We start from the raw sequence: 16,511 nt of genomic DNA, 5'->3' as shown, positions 1-16,511 counted from the left end.
GCCTTGCTCTGTCTGTGATCCCAAATAAAGATGGGAATTGACTTCTTCCATGGGCCCATCTGCTTCGTCCTCCTGCTGAGCATCCCCTCGTGCTGCTGGCAGCTGTGTGTCGTACTTCAGAGCAGGCTGAGGGCCAGGCAGCCCCTGTGCTGTGCAGGCAGAGCTGGGCAGAAGGGCATTGTGTGCTGAGCACGTGGGGCTTTGAGCACAGTGAGCTTGCTGTAGCAAGCTATGGAGATGCTGTTGCTGTTCCACACCTTGCATCCACAGCTATTTGCTTTGCAGTTGTCTATGGACAGAGGGCCTTACTCAAAAGACACAAAGAGGGGCAATGGCACTGGGAAAGCACAGAACAGCTAAGGATCAGCATCCTGCCAGCCTTTTCCTACTGATTAGTATCTGAAAGCCTGTGTGGAGCAGCTCTGGGACTCGAGGTCAGTGGATCAGTTGTGCTATCGGAGCGGCCCAGCCCTGCCTGGATGTTGTTGGCTACTGTTGCTGTAAACTGATAAAAAAAATATCCTGCAATAAAATGCCTCAAAGAGAAAATTGGGCAATTATGAGGTCAGAAATTCCGTATTTAAGAGCAAAATGTATGATCCTTAGCACTTCCTAGCACCACGAGTGTTTTTCCAGCCCCGTAATGTTACAGTTAATTAGTTTACATGATGTGCAGGGCGAGTTATGGTGTGCTACAGCCTTGAAAGCTCATTTTTTACCAGTAGCATCGGTAAACAGTCATAACCAGTGGTAAAAAATACACAGCATGCTTTGATCAGGTTTGTAATAGTGATTAACGTGTGATTCACCTTAATGGATGTCTTTCTTTGAAACGCACAGATTCGTTTTATGCCCACCCTGGAAAAGTAAGCGTGGATGTTGGTTGTAAAATGCACAGAATGCAGGGGGAAAGTGCGTGGTAATGCATCCCAAATGATCTGTAACTTCAGTGATGTGTTTAAACGTTGGGCATTTATTGTGAGGCTAATGAGAAAATCTGGATGCTCTGTGCATGTAAAATATACGTCTAGCCACGTAGTTCTTCCAGGAGCAGCTATTGCCTGTGTCTGCTGAGGGCAGAGCACTGCACGGAGCTCCTATGATGGGGGACCTCTTCTGTGGCTGTAAGATAGAAGAGCTGCAGGTTATGTCCTCAGCCTACCCGTGTCTTTCAGTGGAGAGGTCTCTAGAAGCAGAGATCTGCCTTCTGAAGCTGCAGAAGTCCATTTAAATTGTGGCGTTGTTCAAATTGGTCAGGTTGAAAAAGCTGGTCTCTAATTCTTCCTGGCTGGGGCAGTCTGGATGCTATCAAAGCTCAGCTTTCAAACTCGGTTGTAGTTTTGGGGAGGGCAGACAAGAAGGACCTGATGAGAAGTCCATTCGTTTGCTGTGTAATTTCACAAGGGGAGAAATGGATGGCAAACAGCCATACTCCAGGACTTAAGATGGACTTAGGGTGTATTCTGGTTCCTGATGAAGTAGCCAATACAGGAGGTGATTTGGGGCATTTCTGTTGTGTTTGTGTGGGTTTTTTTTGAGTAACCCAAGGAGAAAAGCCTTTAATGGGGCCTTTCTATGAGCTCATCTGTGCACTGGTACGACAGGCTGACCATCCAACAAGGGGGACTTCCTGGGGAAAATTTCAAGCATTTCAAAGGTATCTCTAACCAGTATGGTTTCAAATCTAAAAGCTAATGAATTAAAAGCACTGAACAGTTTGTAATAATGCTAAAAAAAACCTTTCCTACTGTTTACCAGGTGAGAAGTGCAGTCATTTAGCTACTGGAAATAGAGCGGGACCGATTACATCACTCAAGGCATCAACCTGTAAAACAAGAGGTGAGAGAAACTCAGAAGTGATTTTAAGAAGTACAGGTCCTATCTGATGAACTGGGAGTGCAAGGCCAGTAAGGCAAAGCTGAAAGGACCAAGTTCATTAGGCTCCAGAACCTCGTTTGGGGCTCCAGCTCAGGCACAGACAGATCCTGCAGGGGGGATCAACCTGCTTTTCTGTGCAATGGACCATGCAAGGAAGGCCCAGTGGAGCTTTGGTGTAAATCAGCACTGATTTATGCTTGCCAGTGTTTGGAGGGAGTAAAAGCAGGCACAGGGGGTTCACAGCTGATTTCAGTCAGTTGCTGACACAGTGTTTTGCAGTGGTAGGAGAGGAAGAGAACCTAGTTGAAATGCAGTGAAATGGAAAGAGATAGCTTTACTTCTTCCTCTCCTGCCCAGAGAGCAACTCAAGAGGATTAGTAGTGGCTTCTGAAGCAGTGAGGGTAATGCAGGGCCACAAGGCTGGTGGGTTTGCCCACGCCGTTGAGCTGAGGCTATGGTGCTGGTGGCCAGGAGAGGGCATGTCGCTCCTGCCTCGCCAGCAGGGAACGGCATCCTGCTGGTTCGCTGCCCTTGCGTTTGTGTGGGGCTGTGCCTCCCACCCCGGCCCTCCCAGCTGCAGATGTGGGGAGCCTCTGAGCGTGCAGTCGGCTGAAAGCTGAAGTTTGAAGTTGACTGACCTGTTCCTTCTGTTCTTGACGTTCCTGACAGCATGGCATACAGAAGAGCAGAAATCCTGTCAGTTTTTAATCTGGTCACCTACCTGTATCCGATCATGCCTACTAGCTACATTTTCAACTAAGTTCTGTAACAGCAGCCCCTGTTTGGAGAGGTACCAGATGTCAGATTTGAGGACCGCTGCCTCTTCCCAGGGAGTCATACCTCGATGCTGCTGGAAGCAGCCAGGTCCTGCAGCTCAAACACACTGACTTCTCCTCTGCTGTCTCCCACCAGAAGGCAGTCGGTGTTCTTAGCAAAGAGTACAGATGTGAATTTGGCTTCTGGGTCGGCAGAGCGAGTGATCACAGGGTCCAAGCTGCAAGTACATGTGTGAGTGATGGTACGGGTAAAATTGCATCTGCCTGGAGCGTACTATTGCTTACAGTCTGGGGGTAATACGGGCTTGAAAATGTCACATATTTTGCATTTTATTCTCTAGATTGGCACCAAAAGCAATAAGTGAGGCAGTGCGTTGTTTTTCTATCAGAACAAAAACCCCAGCTGGAACTAAGCAGATATTCTGGTTGCCTAAAACCTGTCCTGTTGCCTGATATTGGGGGTGTGCTTCAGTATTTTTATAATATGACTGAATTGCTTTGTGCTCCCACGGGGCTCAGTGGGCTTCCTGCTCCACTGCTTTCTTTACGCAGTCATTACTAATAAACAGTCCAAACTGGCAGTAGTACCAGGCTGTGGGTTAACAAAGAGTAATGAGCATTGGAAAATGTAATACTTGTATCGATAGTTAAGCAAGCAGATGACAGGGAGTTGTATGATCTGCTGACAATACTGATTAAGCAAAAGTGTTTAGTCTCTGTGCTTTTAAATCTACTATTTCAGAATCTTCTTTGAGACGATCAATTACTTACATGCTGGTGCTAAGGTCCCAAATTTCTACTCTGCTTTCACTAGCTGCTGCAAATGTGAAGGCTGATTTTGGAGACCACGTAATGTCGTGAACAACAGTAGTGGTGGAACTGAAAGTTAAAATGGGTGTCTGCGAGTTCTGGTGCCACAAAATAACGCTCCAGTCCACAGAGCAGCTCAGGAACGTGTCTGTGGTGAATGGATTCCAAGCGACTTTGTACACAGGGCCCTGGGTGTTTGGGAAGAAACAAAACAGAACTTGGTGTCAGTCTAGAGCTACAGCCTGGAGATGGGTTTTAACAGTGCTCTCTTCTCGCTGAGCTTTCACGGAAACCCCTCGCTGTCCTCTGACCTCAGCAGCAAAAGCAGCACTGTTTTATGGGTACCCATAGGAAATTAGAATGCAGCCAATATGGTAAGGCAGGAGAGGAAGAAAGCATTCAGCTGACTGCCCCTTCCTGAGCTGATGCTGGAAGGACAGCTTTCTGCATGGAGCACAGGCTTGCAAAAAAGGGAGGTGCTGTGCTATCGAAGTTCTGCTACCTCCCCACCCCTCAGAGATAAAGCTGTTTAACTCTTGTTTCCAGGACAATCAGATTACTGGTTGTTCTCTTTAAATAATGCCAGAACTAAAGCTTTACAACAGTTTATACTAGAAGCTTTAATACATTACTTTAAAAAAAAAAAAAAAAGCTTCTAATGTAGAAAGTAATCCTGTAAGTAGATGCTGCTTTTTGCTATGGGGACTCATTCCTAATGTAAGAAAAGAAGTTTAGGTTTCTTTTGTTGCAAGAGTTCTGTTTAGGAAATAAAAGAAGCCATTATACTGGTGAAGTTAATTCAATGCTGTTTCTGATGTCATTACTTCTTCTGTGTTTCGCTCACCTTATGTCCTCTGTATGTCTTTAGGAACTGCTTGTTGCATGAACGAGAGCACTTGTGAATAAGACCCTCCTCTGTTCCAGCCAGATAAAGATTATTGTCCTGAAATAAAGGTAAAATAACCTAAGTAAAGGTAAATTAACCTACCTCTCACTTCTACAAAAGTATGTAAAGGACTGTGTGAGTTTGGGCACTCTGCAGAGCTCAGGTGGAGATGGCAGGACGCTGTGGTTCGGGCTGCCTGTGTGTGTTGCAGAGATGGACATGCAGTGGGTCCAGCAGAGCCAGGGTCAGATTTAGTGCATGTGTTGTCCATCTGTGCAGAACAAGAGGCTGCAATTTGTGATTCCTGAAAACCTTTGTGTGACTTACATGGATGAATGGATGAATTTTTCAAATGCTCTGTGCACAATTAAAGGAAATCATCTGGATTATTAGGAGAGGCAGAGACATCAGAGTGCTAGACTCAGGAGATGTTCAACAGCTGAATTCTACCGGGTTTGACCCACACAGAGGAAAGCTGCCCTAGAATCTGGCCCAAAGCAAATGTGAGTAATGTGGCTGAAACAATATAGCTGTTCACATACAGGGATGAGCTTCTTTGTTTCCGTATCGTCCCTTTTGGATCAAACTGTTACTAATTAAGAAGCAATTTGTTTCAAAACCAAGTTGCCTTTAAATAGCAGTATTGAATCCAGGCTGGTGCACGTTAATGTAGCTCCAGAGGAGACTCTGACCTCTGCTGCATGGTTTCTCTGGATAGCACTTCAGCCAGGATGGACTTTGTGAGCCTACCTTTGGATGGAAATCAAAGCACATCCCAGCTGCCCACTGGGATATCAGAGCTTCGCTTTTCCCTTCTTTCTCAGCTGGTAAGTTTTTCCTCTTGCTTCTTGTTCGCTTTATTTTCATCAGATCTGTGCAATTAACAAGAGTTTTGGTCAAACAGGTATCAGTTATTCATAGCACCATCACATGCTTCAATGGAATTCTCAACAAGCTCTGAAATGTTTTGTATATGATAACTATGTGCCAAGATCATCACATGCAATAGAAGAAGTAATTGTAATTTCAGGTATTAGCTCTGTGCAGGGAAATGCTTACCAATGCAACCCAGTCCCTCCTGGATGAGCCACTGGGTTATGCGGCCATCTGCTGAGATGGAGATTAATCTCTCCCTCTTGGGACCTCCTGTTGTGCCTGTGTCCCACTCCACCCACTTCAGTTGCCATACAGGACCTGTGTGTTTAGCTGAACATTCCCTGGGATGAAAAATGCAGAGAGAAACCACGGATCAACAAAGTAAGACAATACTTCTGAAAAATACCTGATTTCCTGTTTCGTATTGGATGATAAGTGTTATGACAAATGCTATTCAGCTTTTCATAAAAACATAGAAATGTACACATCTCCTAGCGTGCTGTTTACAATAGGACATATTTGTTTTACCAAACATGTTTTATATTCAGTTCTGAGTGCTTATAAAGGAATTTCTAGCCAGAACTAGAAAATAATGACAACAGTTGGAAATAAAAAAAAAAATTATGCAACATCAGTGAGCATTCACAAGCCTTTAGTGAGCACTGTTATCATAGAACCATAAATGGCCTGGGTTGCAAAGGAGCACAACGCTCATCAGTTCCAACCCCCTGCTGTGTGCAGGTCACCAACCAGCAGCCCAGGCTGCCCAGAGCCACATCCAGCCTGGCCTCGAATGCCTGCAGGGATGGGGCATCCACAGCCTCCTTGTGCAATCTGTATTAGTCACACAGCAAAAAAGAAATAATGAATATTTGCAGCTGAGACGTGACTGAGGTGGAAATGACAGAGCATTGTAACCTTACCCACTGTGGAATTCTGTAGTGGAGTCAGAACTCTGTACGTTGTAGACCACGATGGCACCACTGTACATCCCAACTGCTAAAAGGTTCGGGGTTGCCATAGAAAAATCCAGTGCAGTAACACCATGCTCACAATGGAAAATACGCTCTGGCCACTGACAGAGAAACACAAGAACATTTTTTAGTTAGTTTCTTAATTTGTCTTGTGAACGTGGGATACTGAACTGCTAGGGAGTGCTGGAAACCCAAGTGCTGGTGGCCAGAGCGGGTGCCTCTAAGCAGAAATTGGAGGCTACGTCCTGAGTGCTTCAGTTTATTATTTCTTGCTGTAACTGATAAAGTTAGGGGGAAAAGTGAGGACTCTGCAGCATTGTGGCACTGTAAAGCGAGTTACACAAGCCCATTCCAAACCAACTAACTAAAAATCAAGTTCTCTTCAGATTCAGTGACAGGAGTACAGTGCCATGTTGGAAAGTTCCTCCAATCATGTTCTGTCTTGCAACTGGAAGGCAAGTGCCTTGCTAATTACAGTAATTTAGCTGAAGATACCATTTAATTGCTTTAGGTAAACCGTAAAACACAATTTTCATGTTATTTTTCCATCTTGCCAAAGAACCAATTCTGCTCTGTTGTAATGTGAAACCCTTGAAGCCACTGAGCTCCTGAGAAGGGAGACAGTGAGGTGCTGGTTTGCAAAGCACCGTGTCTCAGTGTGTGCACCAGCTCTTACTCCTTCATTGTAGGCACTTGAGGACAACATTAAATGTTTCATTTACTTTTTTTTCTTTGCTCTGATGTAGGATTTCGTTGTACAACAGAAAATGGATTGCAAAGGATAATCCTGAAATTTAAAATACAGATGTATCGTAATCACAATTTACAAACACCGAACAAATGGTTTGTAGGTTTAGAAAAACAAGCAGTAAATTGATTTTCTTGCATTTGTTGTGCCCGGGTCTTTCCCAGTCTACTACAAAAATCTTTGCAGAAAGGTCTGCACACCTGGATCTACCCATAATAATAATAAATCTGATTTACAGGCTTGGGTAGGTGGCTCTAGGGGTTGAAAACGGGATGTAGAGGGCTGCATTGTTAACTGGCCTGAAATAGACTGGTATTACCTGAGAGCTGCAACCATCTGTTGGTTGTTTGGTAGCCTACATACAATGAGTGCAGGTCGTGCAAACAGACAGCCATGTTGCAGGGCCTCCAGCACCTCTGTTGGCACTGTCAGCTGAGAGGACAGACAGGCACAGGAGCTAAGCCCCATCCTGCAGGCACACGGCTGAGCACTGCAGGCAAAATGGTTTTCCAGAATGGTGTGGTTTGGGCTCCCAAATTCAGCTTTACTTGCCACTTCTTTGGTTTTGGTCTTTGTGGGTTTTTTCAAGGGGGAAATGAATGAAGCAGAAACAGTACAGCAGAAAAATGCACAGAAGAAGAAAGAAGACAAAATCAGGGCTTCTGTTACCATTGGGTTCTTCAGGGACCAGCAGCATGCCAAGCCTTCCTTCTGTTCTTTAAAATCAAACGCTCCATAACCAACAGCTAGAAGATCCTAGAACCACAGATGAACAGACAGATCACAGTTTAACTTCATGTGCAGCTATACATTTTTAAAAGGCAGCTTCCTGCAAACAGTGGCTTTGAGTACAAGGCTTGGAAATGTGTTCATGTTCTACACGAGTAGAACCTGACACGAGAAAAGAATTTCTAGAGAAGTGGAAATTGGTTGAACAAAAAGTGTATTGATAGTCACTATCAGTTGTTTGCCACCCTTTCACCTCCCTATGGCCATTTTAAAAACATCCCTTGCTAATGATGAATATACAATATTCTATGACTTTAAATGTGCAGTCTGTAATAGGATGTCACAGCAACTGCAGTCCTCTTTCCCACTGCTAGCTATAGAATAATGGTAGCCTCAAACTTAACTTTCAGCTGTTGATGATAGGGTCTAATAAATCTAATTCACTCCTTTCCATAAGGGAGACTAAAGAAACAGCAGCAAGACTTCAGTCTTCAGCTCCATTCAAATATTATTTTTTTTCCTACTTGAAACAGCCAGTTGGTGAAGCCAGCACTTAAAAAGCAGGCATTTCTTTGCTTTGAAATTCTAAGACTGCAGTATCTAAGGGTGTCCAACTCTACACCAGATCCTTAGATGTTATATTAACCTTGTGACATGGTCATTATTTTCTCTTTCTTCCTTCGGAGCAATCTTAGTGGATTTATGTTTCTCATCATTCCCTGCTTTTTACCTTTCTTCTGCACGTTATTTTTGTTGTGGCCATAACAGAGCTCTGTTGGAAAAAAGTTTCAATTTCAGCTTCCCATCCAGACAAGGTTTATTCTCTTTATGCTGTTGTTCAGGCAAACACCTGTGATGTATGGGGGACCAATTAAAGCTGCTGTGATACACTTGTAGCAGAAACCTGTCCAGCCTGGGGAATAAGGCAGCAATTCTGTTACATGCAAGGATGAAATGCAAGTGTTGTGATGCAAACACAACCAACCTGACTGGGGATGTGTGCAAAAACATGTATAAAAAAAAAATCAGGAGTTCATTTACATTGAAAATTATGTAGACATTTTACAAACAGCTTAGAAGTGATTTGTTAGCTCACCAGGTTTACTTTGCTCCAAGCCATGCTGCTCACGTTGTGCTGGTGAGTTAAATCACATCTATAGGACCACAGTTGTTCCAAACTGGGAGGTACCATTTCATCTGAGGTTTTATTTAGCTCTGACAGAATGGATGGGTCACTCAGCATTTCCTTCTGCTCTTCCTTATCCATCTCTTCCTTGTCATGCTCTTCCTGCTCAGCTTCTTTTATGGCAGCTGATGTGCTCCCAGCCCCCAACGCAACAACAGGATCTAAAATGCATAGTAGAGTAGAATCTGAGTAGTAACACTTCATTTAGTTAATTTCAGTTGTTCACATCAGAAGAAAATTTGCACTTTCAGCAAGGAAAAAAAAAAAAAAAGAAAGAACAGAAAAAAAGAAAGAAAATAGATGGAAGAATTGAGGAATTAAGACAACTTTACTACTAAAAGAGTGGCTAAGGTGGCAATAGGGACAAAGAAGATATCAGTTATGTTCAAGACATTTCAAGTTCTTTCACAACTCTCTATGCCATGGAAAGGTATGAAACAGTAAAAGCAGTGTGGTTTCTTCAGATAGTTTATGCATATATTGAAACTCCTGTAAAGGTGCAGTACTACTTAGCTGTTGGGCCCAGGTAATGCCTCTGACAGACTTCAGTGACTGCACTTTGTTGCACACCTAACAGGCTGAATCTTCTGTTTACTTTTTGTCTAGGTTGCTTACTTTAAAAATAACAGTAAGGCATTACAGTGCAACAAATGCTTGGAGAAATAGCTGACTTCATCTGTATCTTAGCTGCCAGGAAATGGTTCTGATTGATATTTTGAGTAGGTCTCAGTTAGCTGCAATAAGGGAAATGAGCCAGCTCAGAATTCACGAATTCAGTTCTTCTGCCAAGTGTTGTAGGGACGCCTGTTACAGAGAGCATAAAGCTGCTCCATGCAGGCTAACATCTCACAAACTCTTGTGTCTGTTTTTTAAATGGCAGGTCAGCTGTGAAGACCTTCAATGAGAGAGAGATTTCCTTGATTCTCAATAGTTTACAAAGCCTTGTGATGGAAACGGGGTAAGAAACTAACCGGTAAGGACAGGAAACTGTCGATAAGCTGCGAGTTTGGGTTGAAAAATATTCTCCATCAGAATCCTCTCCATGAAAAATAAATGCTGCTGAAAGTTTTCTGATCTTAACGTAGCTTCTGTGTGGCATTTCTCCTCCTCGTGGACTCTGGCAAGACCAGCACTTTCCAAAATGGTCGTAGGAGTTATGCTGCCTGATAACAGATAAGATCAGATAGTATGGCTTTAATGTGATACTACTATGCAGATAAAACTCAGAAGGATAAAGTGTCTCATGCTCCCTCTCTCCCCTCCCCCCAAAAAAGCATAGAAATATCCATCATTATCAAAACAATACTTATTGTTCAAATAATCAATATCATGAGATACTTCTGGATTCTTTACACAATTTATGTCTTGCTACTGTCCAAAGTAACTTAGTATCATCCAATTTTGTCACTTTCTGTCTTTGCTGAAGATCAGTTATGAAAATGTATGCTATGCACTGTTTAGAAGGATGAAAAAGCAGAAAAAATGTAAGCCTCCCAAAAAATGTTACCTCTCTCAGCAGCTGCAGGTGTAGCCTCGTCTTTAGTCATACCAGAGGTGCTCTTCTTCTCAGCTGGGGCTCTGCTGCCTTCTGCTTTGGAGGTAGGTTCTACTTGCAATGTGTTAAAAGAATCGTACAAGTCCCAGGTAGTGACCACAATCCCTAGGAATGAGTTACACCACGTTATTTAAGCCCCTTGTGTCTGTAGGTTGTTATCAAGATCTGCAGCTGAGCAAAGATTTACTTTTTATGCTGTACACCCGAGTGTTTGGCAGAGGGGCTTCAAAACTGAGTCAGGCAGCAACCTTGTCTGTGTGTGACTGGCTCTTCAAATGTGGGTTGGAATGAGCCCTGCTGCTGCTGAAGGCACACAAAAGGGGAAGATACATTTTCAGACCAGATTACTATTTATTTTACTTCCCCTTTTGATGTATTGTCTTCTTTTCAACTCTTTTTCTAGTAAAGAACACAAAAATGTTTGGAATAGCATTCCCCATAGTTTTCTTTGGCCTCCCATATAGAGTGAGGCAAATCTCAGTACCCATATCCACAACCTTGATATTCCTCTATGATTGTCTTAGAGCCTTGAGCTTGAACATTTTGTAAAGTTGCATTTTACTGTGAGGCTTCCACAACTTTCTGCTTCCCTCAGGATTTTAAATGTCAGAACAAAGGTTTTCTTCTTTGCATTATGGCAAATAGAAACAGAAACTGAAAAGTTAGGGGAGAGGAAAGGGAGGCTATGTCCTTTTATATTTCAAGAGGGTAGCATAAACAAAATGGCATAAAACCCAACTGGCAAGGGAACTGTGTTGTAAATGGGAGACTGCTTTGATTTACTATCCTTTGCTGGGTAGTTCCTACATGGTCAGAGCTTACCTTTGTCTTCCATGATGATTTTGTCACATTGTACTTCCTTGTTCTTTGCGGCTCCATTGATGGTTTGCATCGTTTTCTCTACAAAGCGATCGTTACCAGGTCTGTTTTTGCAAACATCAGCATACATCTTATTACGCTCCCTTGAAAAGAAAACAGGTGTATATTAACTTCATGAAAAACGTTTTCATTCTTCTCAAATCATGTAACCATCAGTTGAACAGAAAACTACGCTCCATGTCATATGTTAACTGCTAGGGGTTTTTTGTGTGTGTCTGGAGATTTTGTTTCATCCTGCACATCATCTTTCAGCAGCTGCTTCTCACCCTGTGACGCTGTTCTACAACAGAAAAGCAGAGAGGGGCTTTAGTAAAAATCCCCACTCCAAATAATTTTGGTCTTTGTTGGAATTTGGTTCATTGGAAATATGTGACTCTCATCACTTAGAAGTGAAGGGCGCTGCGTCCAAAAGACAAAAAGAAATTAGTAGGTTTCCATTTCATCCAGCACTCAGGACTGTAGGAATGGTCAGTGGGAACAGTGGGGCTTATTGTATTCTCTGAGTTTTAATATCCTGACAGCAGACATGGATTATACCAGACCTTAATCCACCAGCAGTGTGCCATCCATTCCCATACAGCCCAGTATGGCTTCAGACACATATGAGTGGCAAACTGGAGCAGCCAGAACACCAAACCCATCTGCGAGCTTCCTGTTGGGTCCCTGTGGTCAGGAGAAGTTCGGTTTGCTGAGCATTCAATATGCATGTATGCAATTGCAAGTATACATACAGAACTCTTGCAGCATCTTCTGATTCTACAGACACCACAACAGGGGGCAAGTCCAACATCCAGAGAGTTTCTGTCTCTGTGAGATAAATATCCACTCTCTTGTCTAAGTCTTCTTCTGTCACTTGTTCTTTTATCTCCTCTCGCCTCACCTGTACATCTGACAAGTTACAGGAGGTTAACAAGTGAGACTTCTGCTCTCAGTTCAAAAGAAGGCAAATTAACTCTGAAGGTACCATAATAAACAGGAGCCAGAACCTGTGAGGCCCTGGGTGCCGCACAAATCTCAGTGCTCCAAAGAAGAGTTTAAATCTATAATTATACAGTGTATGTTCCTTACCAGGTGAGCTAACAGCTGTGTCTTGGAGAGAGCCAGGTGCTGCTATCCCATCTAGCATGGACTCTGGTATTGACATGGTAGATCTAGAAATTCTGCTGCTTTCAGATGTCCTTCAATAACAAAGAAATAAGTTGAAATGGTATGTGAGAGTCCAGATGCCAGTTAGCAAAGCGCTACGAAAACAGCAGTGTTATCAGGATAAAGCACAGAGGACTTTGTGATAGCATGTACAGGAATGCTTGCTTTGTAAAAGAAGTCGTGGAAGGCTTTGCAAAGAAAATAATGAAAGGGATGGAAAAAGGCTTAAAGAGGAAGAATTCATCCAACAGCATATCCTGGGGCATTAAATAGCTGCTGAAAAGAGGCTGTGGAGTTCTCAGGTTCATTCTTTGCATGTAATAATGTGACGTGTTGGTTACCTGCTGAGTGATACCACGCACACGGAGAGCACAGTTTCCACTGGAATTAAGATCCCTCGGGGCTTTGCGTGTGCTGAAACATCTTTGAAATGCACAAGAAACTCATTTCAAGGGATCAGCTTGTTAAAAAAAAATAGATAATGTTCACAGAGAGGATGGCTGTGATAATAACCAGAAGTAAAACTCAGGACTGATGTAGAGTTGGGTGGTTTTTAAAGCGGATTTCCACAAAAGCCAACTGCGAGCAATTATAATTATACAAGGGACATTTGGTGTGACATCTTTTAGAGTTGTATTAGTCCTAAGGTAAAATCAATTCATTTGTCTCTTAAAAGAGAGCCCGTCTCCAGAAAGGTTGTCTTTTTTAATTTACCATCTATTTTTAAGCCATTTTTGTGTGTATTGGCCCCTGCTCAATATCCCTGTCTCTGGGATTATCTCTCACAATAAGCTGCCATAGGGAGCATGACAAAAAGTGTTTTCAAAGAGCATTCTCTTTTGCTCAGAAATTGCAATGGCATTAACTTTGCCAAAGGAAAGAGTAAATAATACTTGTTTTTGTTTAACTTGAGGGATTTTTCCAGTGCTGACTTGACTTGTCTTTTTAGTCTGTGTGACTAAATACATTGTGCCTCCTCTCCACTGAACGTGAATGTGTGCACACCATCTGATAAAGCAATGGCATTCACTGCTGTTCATTTTTAAACTAATTGGTTTTTACCTTTCTTCACATAAATTACCTGAATTTGTCACCCAGAAGATAAACCTTGTTTATTCCCTCTGTACTGAAGGTTTGGCTCCAATAAGTAATGAAACGTTGTTTAGCAGCTGGAAGTCAAGAGTTTTGAAATAGATACATATGTGTACACAGAGGTAACTTATTAAATTAATTTAAAAGAGATAATTGTAATTATGCTAGCAATATTTTGAATATCTGAACTGACAAAATCAGGGCTCTGAAACGGGGTTGTTGCTACTTCAGAAGTACCACAGACAGGCAAAATAGTGTAAACAGCTCTGTAACTTGTCAGTGAAACCAGATCTTACGTTTCCAGAGTATTTTTCTATGCCCACAGCCAAACACACGTTGGCAAATTGCAATTTTTGAAAAGATAAGTGTGAGGAAAGCAAAGTATTTGAAATAGCCATGGCAATACAGTGAAGAGCTGCAAATGCCCCTTCTCAGCTTTATCTTCTTGCTCAGAGAACTGGAACACAACCGTCCTTGTTTTTGAGATGGTGCTTTGTCACGTACTTACAAATAGGTTCTAATCTGTGTTTGCAGCCCTAGCCCTTACAAAACCTATAGAGTGTAGGTCTGCATTTTTGTACTGTGGCCATCTCTAAAAACGGTCCATTCTGCAATGTTACACAGAAGAATGTGCATTAGGAAGGAGAATTTGAACACAGCGAGAAATATTACAGCAGCATGTGGCACAGTGTGCTTTCAACTGCATGCATTAGCATGTCAGCAAGTAGCTCTTGCACAGAATCAGTCTCAGTCACAAGAAATGATAAATTCCACTTGTTCTGTTTGTTACTACGCCTCAAATTTCGGAGGATGACTTTGACAGGTGTCTATTCTAGAAACACAGAACTAGCATTGCATCATTATTCTATCTCTTAGATAGAGATAGATAGCTAGGATAGATAGATAGCATAGATAGCATAGATAGAATAGATAGATAGAATAGATAGAGCAGATGTGTGACCGCTGCAGGACAGGCATCTGTGATAGGTGAGTTAAGAGACAGCAATGAATGGACTAACCTTGAGTGTGGGGCTGCAGAACTACCATCCTCCTCTGATGTCTGATACATGGAAAAAGGGAGAAAAACTGATCCTGTGGCCCCTGAGGAATCGCTCAATGCCAGGAGCTTGCTTTGTTTGGATGCAGCAGTTTTGGGATCTGGATGGAAGAGCGGATGGGGTGTCACATCCTTTCCTTCATCATCAAAAACCTGAAGAAATATTTAAATAATAATAGCAATGTCACTGTCTTCTCAAAGCAAATGGCAGTCATCTTGAACCAAAAGAAGACCCCGATCCAGGCAGCACACGGAGGTATTCACCCTCCTTGACAGAACAGGCATCCCTGTTGTGCAAATGGTGCCTAATATACACCACCAGTGTGAGCAAAGAGGGGTCGATCCCCACTTTCCCTTTAGGATTCAGACTTTAAAAGATTCTCATCTGTGCTTGGGTCTTCTTTGGAGCTGTCTTTACAGAAATGATGCAACATATCTGAAAAGATCTGTGACCATCCCTCTATCTGAGACACTTCCTCTTGTTCATCCCTGTTCTCTTTCCTGACTTACTTGTCCTATGACTACCAAGAGTGCCTCAGTGACCATAACAATTAGTATCAAATTAACAGGACAGCAAAAGCAACCAGAGAAACAGCCATGTGTCTTTTTTGTATGATACTGCCCAAAATATCATTTTACTCTGACATTCAGTATGGTTTTTAAACAGAACTCTGAGCTAATGTTATGAGAATCTTCTGTTTTTCAGGTAAAGGATGCAAATGCTACAGCCAACATCTCATTTAGATTTGAAAGCAAGTAGTTCTTAAATTAGGAGCACTGTTACCTTAAATTGCTCACCTTCAAATCAACACATTCTAAATTGTGAAGAAGAACATTATTACTGTGCCCAGACAATTTTTTTTTCAAATAACTTACTTTAAAATTGTGTTTTTCTTAACTCAAGTGGAAGGTATGGTTGGCTTATCTCACTAACTTCTGGAAGGCTCTCAAGACAGGCGCTCACCCCACAGAAACAGAAGAAAAACACCACTACTAAAAAGTAAAAAAAAAAAAAAGCAAACCAAGGCAAACTGTGTCAGTCTGTGGGTTTTTAAACCATGGAGAAACAAGTGTGCCTAACCGCTTTGTTTTTATTCTTGTAGATCAGTTTTGGACACTGATGCTGTGGGTGTCCCTATTCATGGCAGAGAAGTGGGACCAAATGGCCTTTAAAGGCACCTTCCAACTCAAACATTTCTGTGATTCTACGCTCGTCATTTCAGTCTGAACTGAGCTCTTGGATCTTCTTCCTTCTCCACAGCTCTTTAGTTCAGCTGCACCACTGCTTTCCTCTTCCCTCTCCTCACAGCTTTTAGACTCCACAGAAAACTCCCACTGGAAGTGTTATGCAGCCTCTCACCCTCACATCGTGCTGTCTGTGCTCCTGGGCCGCCTTCTGCACAGCTGTGCCCGTGGAGGTGGGGACGTGGCTGTGGCCTGAGAAGCTCGCCTGCTTTCGGCTGCCAAAGGTGATCCTCAATTTTTGTCTCACTCTGAAACCAGAAGTGGTTTCAAATCACAAAATACAATCAACCGAATACAATGAACAAAAACTACCTATTCTTTAATTTTCATTTAAAATGGAATTCTTCTCTATCATCGTTCAGGATGATATAGTAAAGGGACACGAAACAGCAAAGGAATAATGTAGCTCCTTCAGAAGGTCTCCACTTGGCTTCTAAGGAGGCTTTTTCAGTGGTGGACAGGGCTGGGGGAAACTACGGTAAAGCAAAAGTGTCAAAGGCGTTATGCTGCAGTCTGGGGCTGAAATAGCAAACGGGAACCGAGGAGCAGCTGAGACCCGTCCCGAGATCTCTCCTCCGGGGCTCCACGGCCGCGCACTCACACAGATAACCGCCGCGCTCCGTCCGGGCCCGGCATGGCGGCGCTGATCGGAGGGGGCAGCGCGTCGCGCGGTA

At 42.9% G+C, this 16,511-nt stretch overlaps 1 protein-coding gene across 2 annotated transcripts; it reads right to left on the bottom strand.

Annotated features, from left to right (window-relative positions):
- Window positions 1–7: 7 nt before the first annotated feature.
- On the bottom strand, window positions 8–16,510 carry DNAI4 (dynein axonemal intermediate chain 4). 2 transcript variants are annotated; one of them, XM_048944290.1, is made up of 18 exons: window positions 16,439–16,510; window positions 15,953–16,085; window positions 14,555–14,745; window positions 12,366–12,475; window positions 12,029–12,185; window positions 11,241–11,380; window positions 10,371–10,523; window positions 9,835–10,026; window positions 8,774–9,024; window positions 7,618–7,704; window positions 6,150–6,301; window positions 5,410–5,567; window positions 5,101–5,222; window positions 4,309–4,407; window positions 3,426–3,652; window positions 2,719–2,872; window positions 1,756–1,825; window positions 8–1,122 (listed from the first exon to the last, which is right to left on the bottom strand). In XM_048944290.1, the coding sequence occupies exons 1-17, from the start codon at window positions 16,471–16,473 to the stop codon at window positions 1,772–1,774; spliced, it is 2,415 nt and encodes an 804-aa protein (XP_048800247.1). In that variant the 5' UTR covers window positions 16,474–16,510; the 3' UTR covers window positions 8–1,122; window positions 1,756–1,771. The 2 variants fall into 2 exon arrangements, with proteins under 2 accessions (XP_048800247.1, XP_048800246.1); XM_048944289.1 differs by having other exon boundaries at window positions 8–1,825.
- Between the last annotated feature and the right edge of the window lies 1 nt (window position 16,511).

The sequence above is a fragment of the Lagopus muta genome, chromosome 5 (genome assembly GCF_023343835.1).
Source record: "Lagopus muta isolate bLagMut1 chromosome 5, bLagMut1 primary, whole genome shotgun sequence".
In the NCBI taxonomy this organism is placed as follows: Eukaryota; Metazoa; Chordata; class Aves; order Galliformes; family Phasianidae; genus Lagopus; species Lagopus muta.
This window is presented reverse-complemented; position numbering and strand designations above follow the sequence as displayed.

Coding starts and splice junctions, on each gene's coding strand:
- DNAI4 (XM_048944289.1), bottom strand. CDS start 16,473: ATGCCGGGCCCGGACGGAGCGCGGCGGTTATCTGT. Junction 3,653..4,308: donor AGACATACAGAGGACATAAG/GTGAGCGAAACA, acceptor CCAAACACCCAG/GGCCCTGTGTACAAAGTCGC. Junction 2,873..3,425: donor TGGGACCTTAGCACCAGCAT/GTAAGTAATTGA, acceptor ATGTACTTGCAG/CTTGGACCCTGTGATCACTC.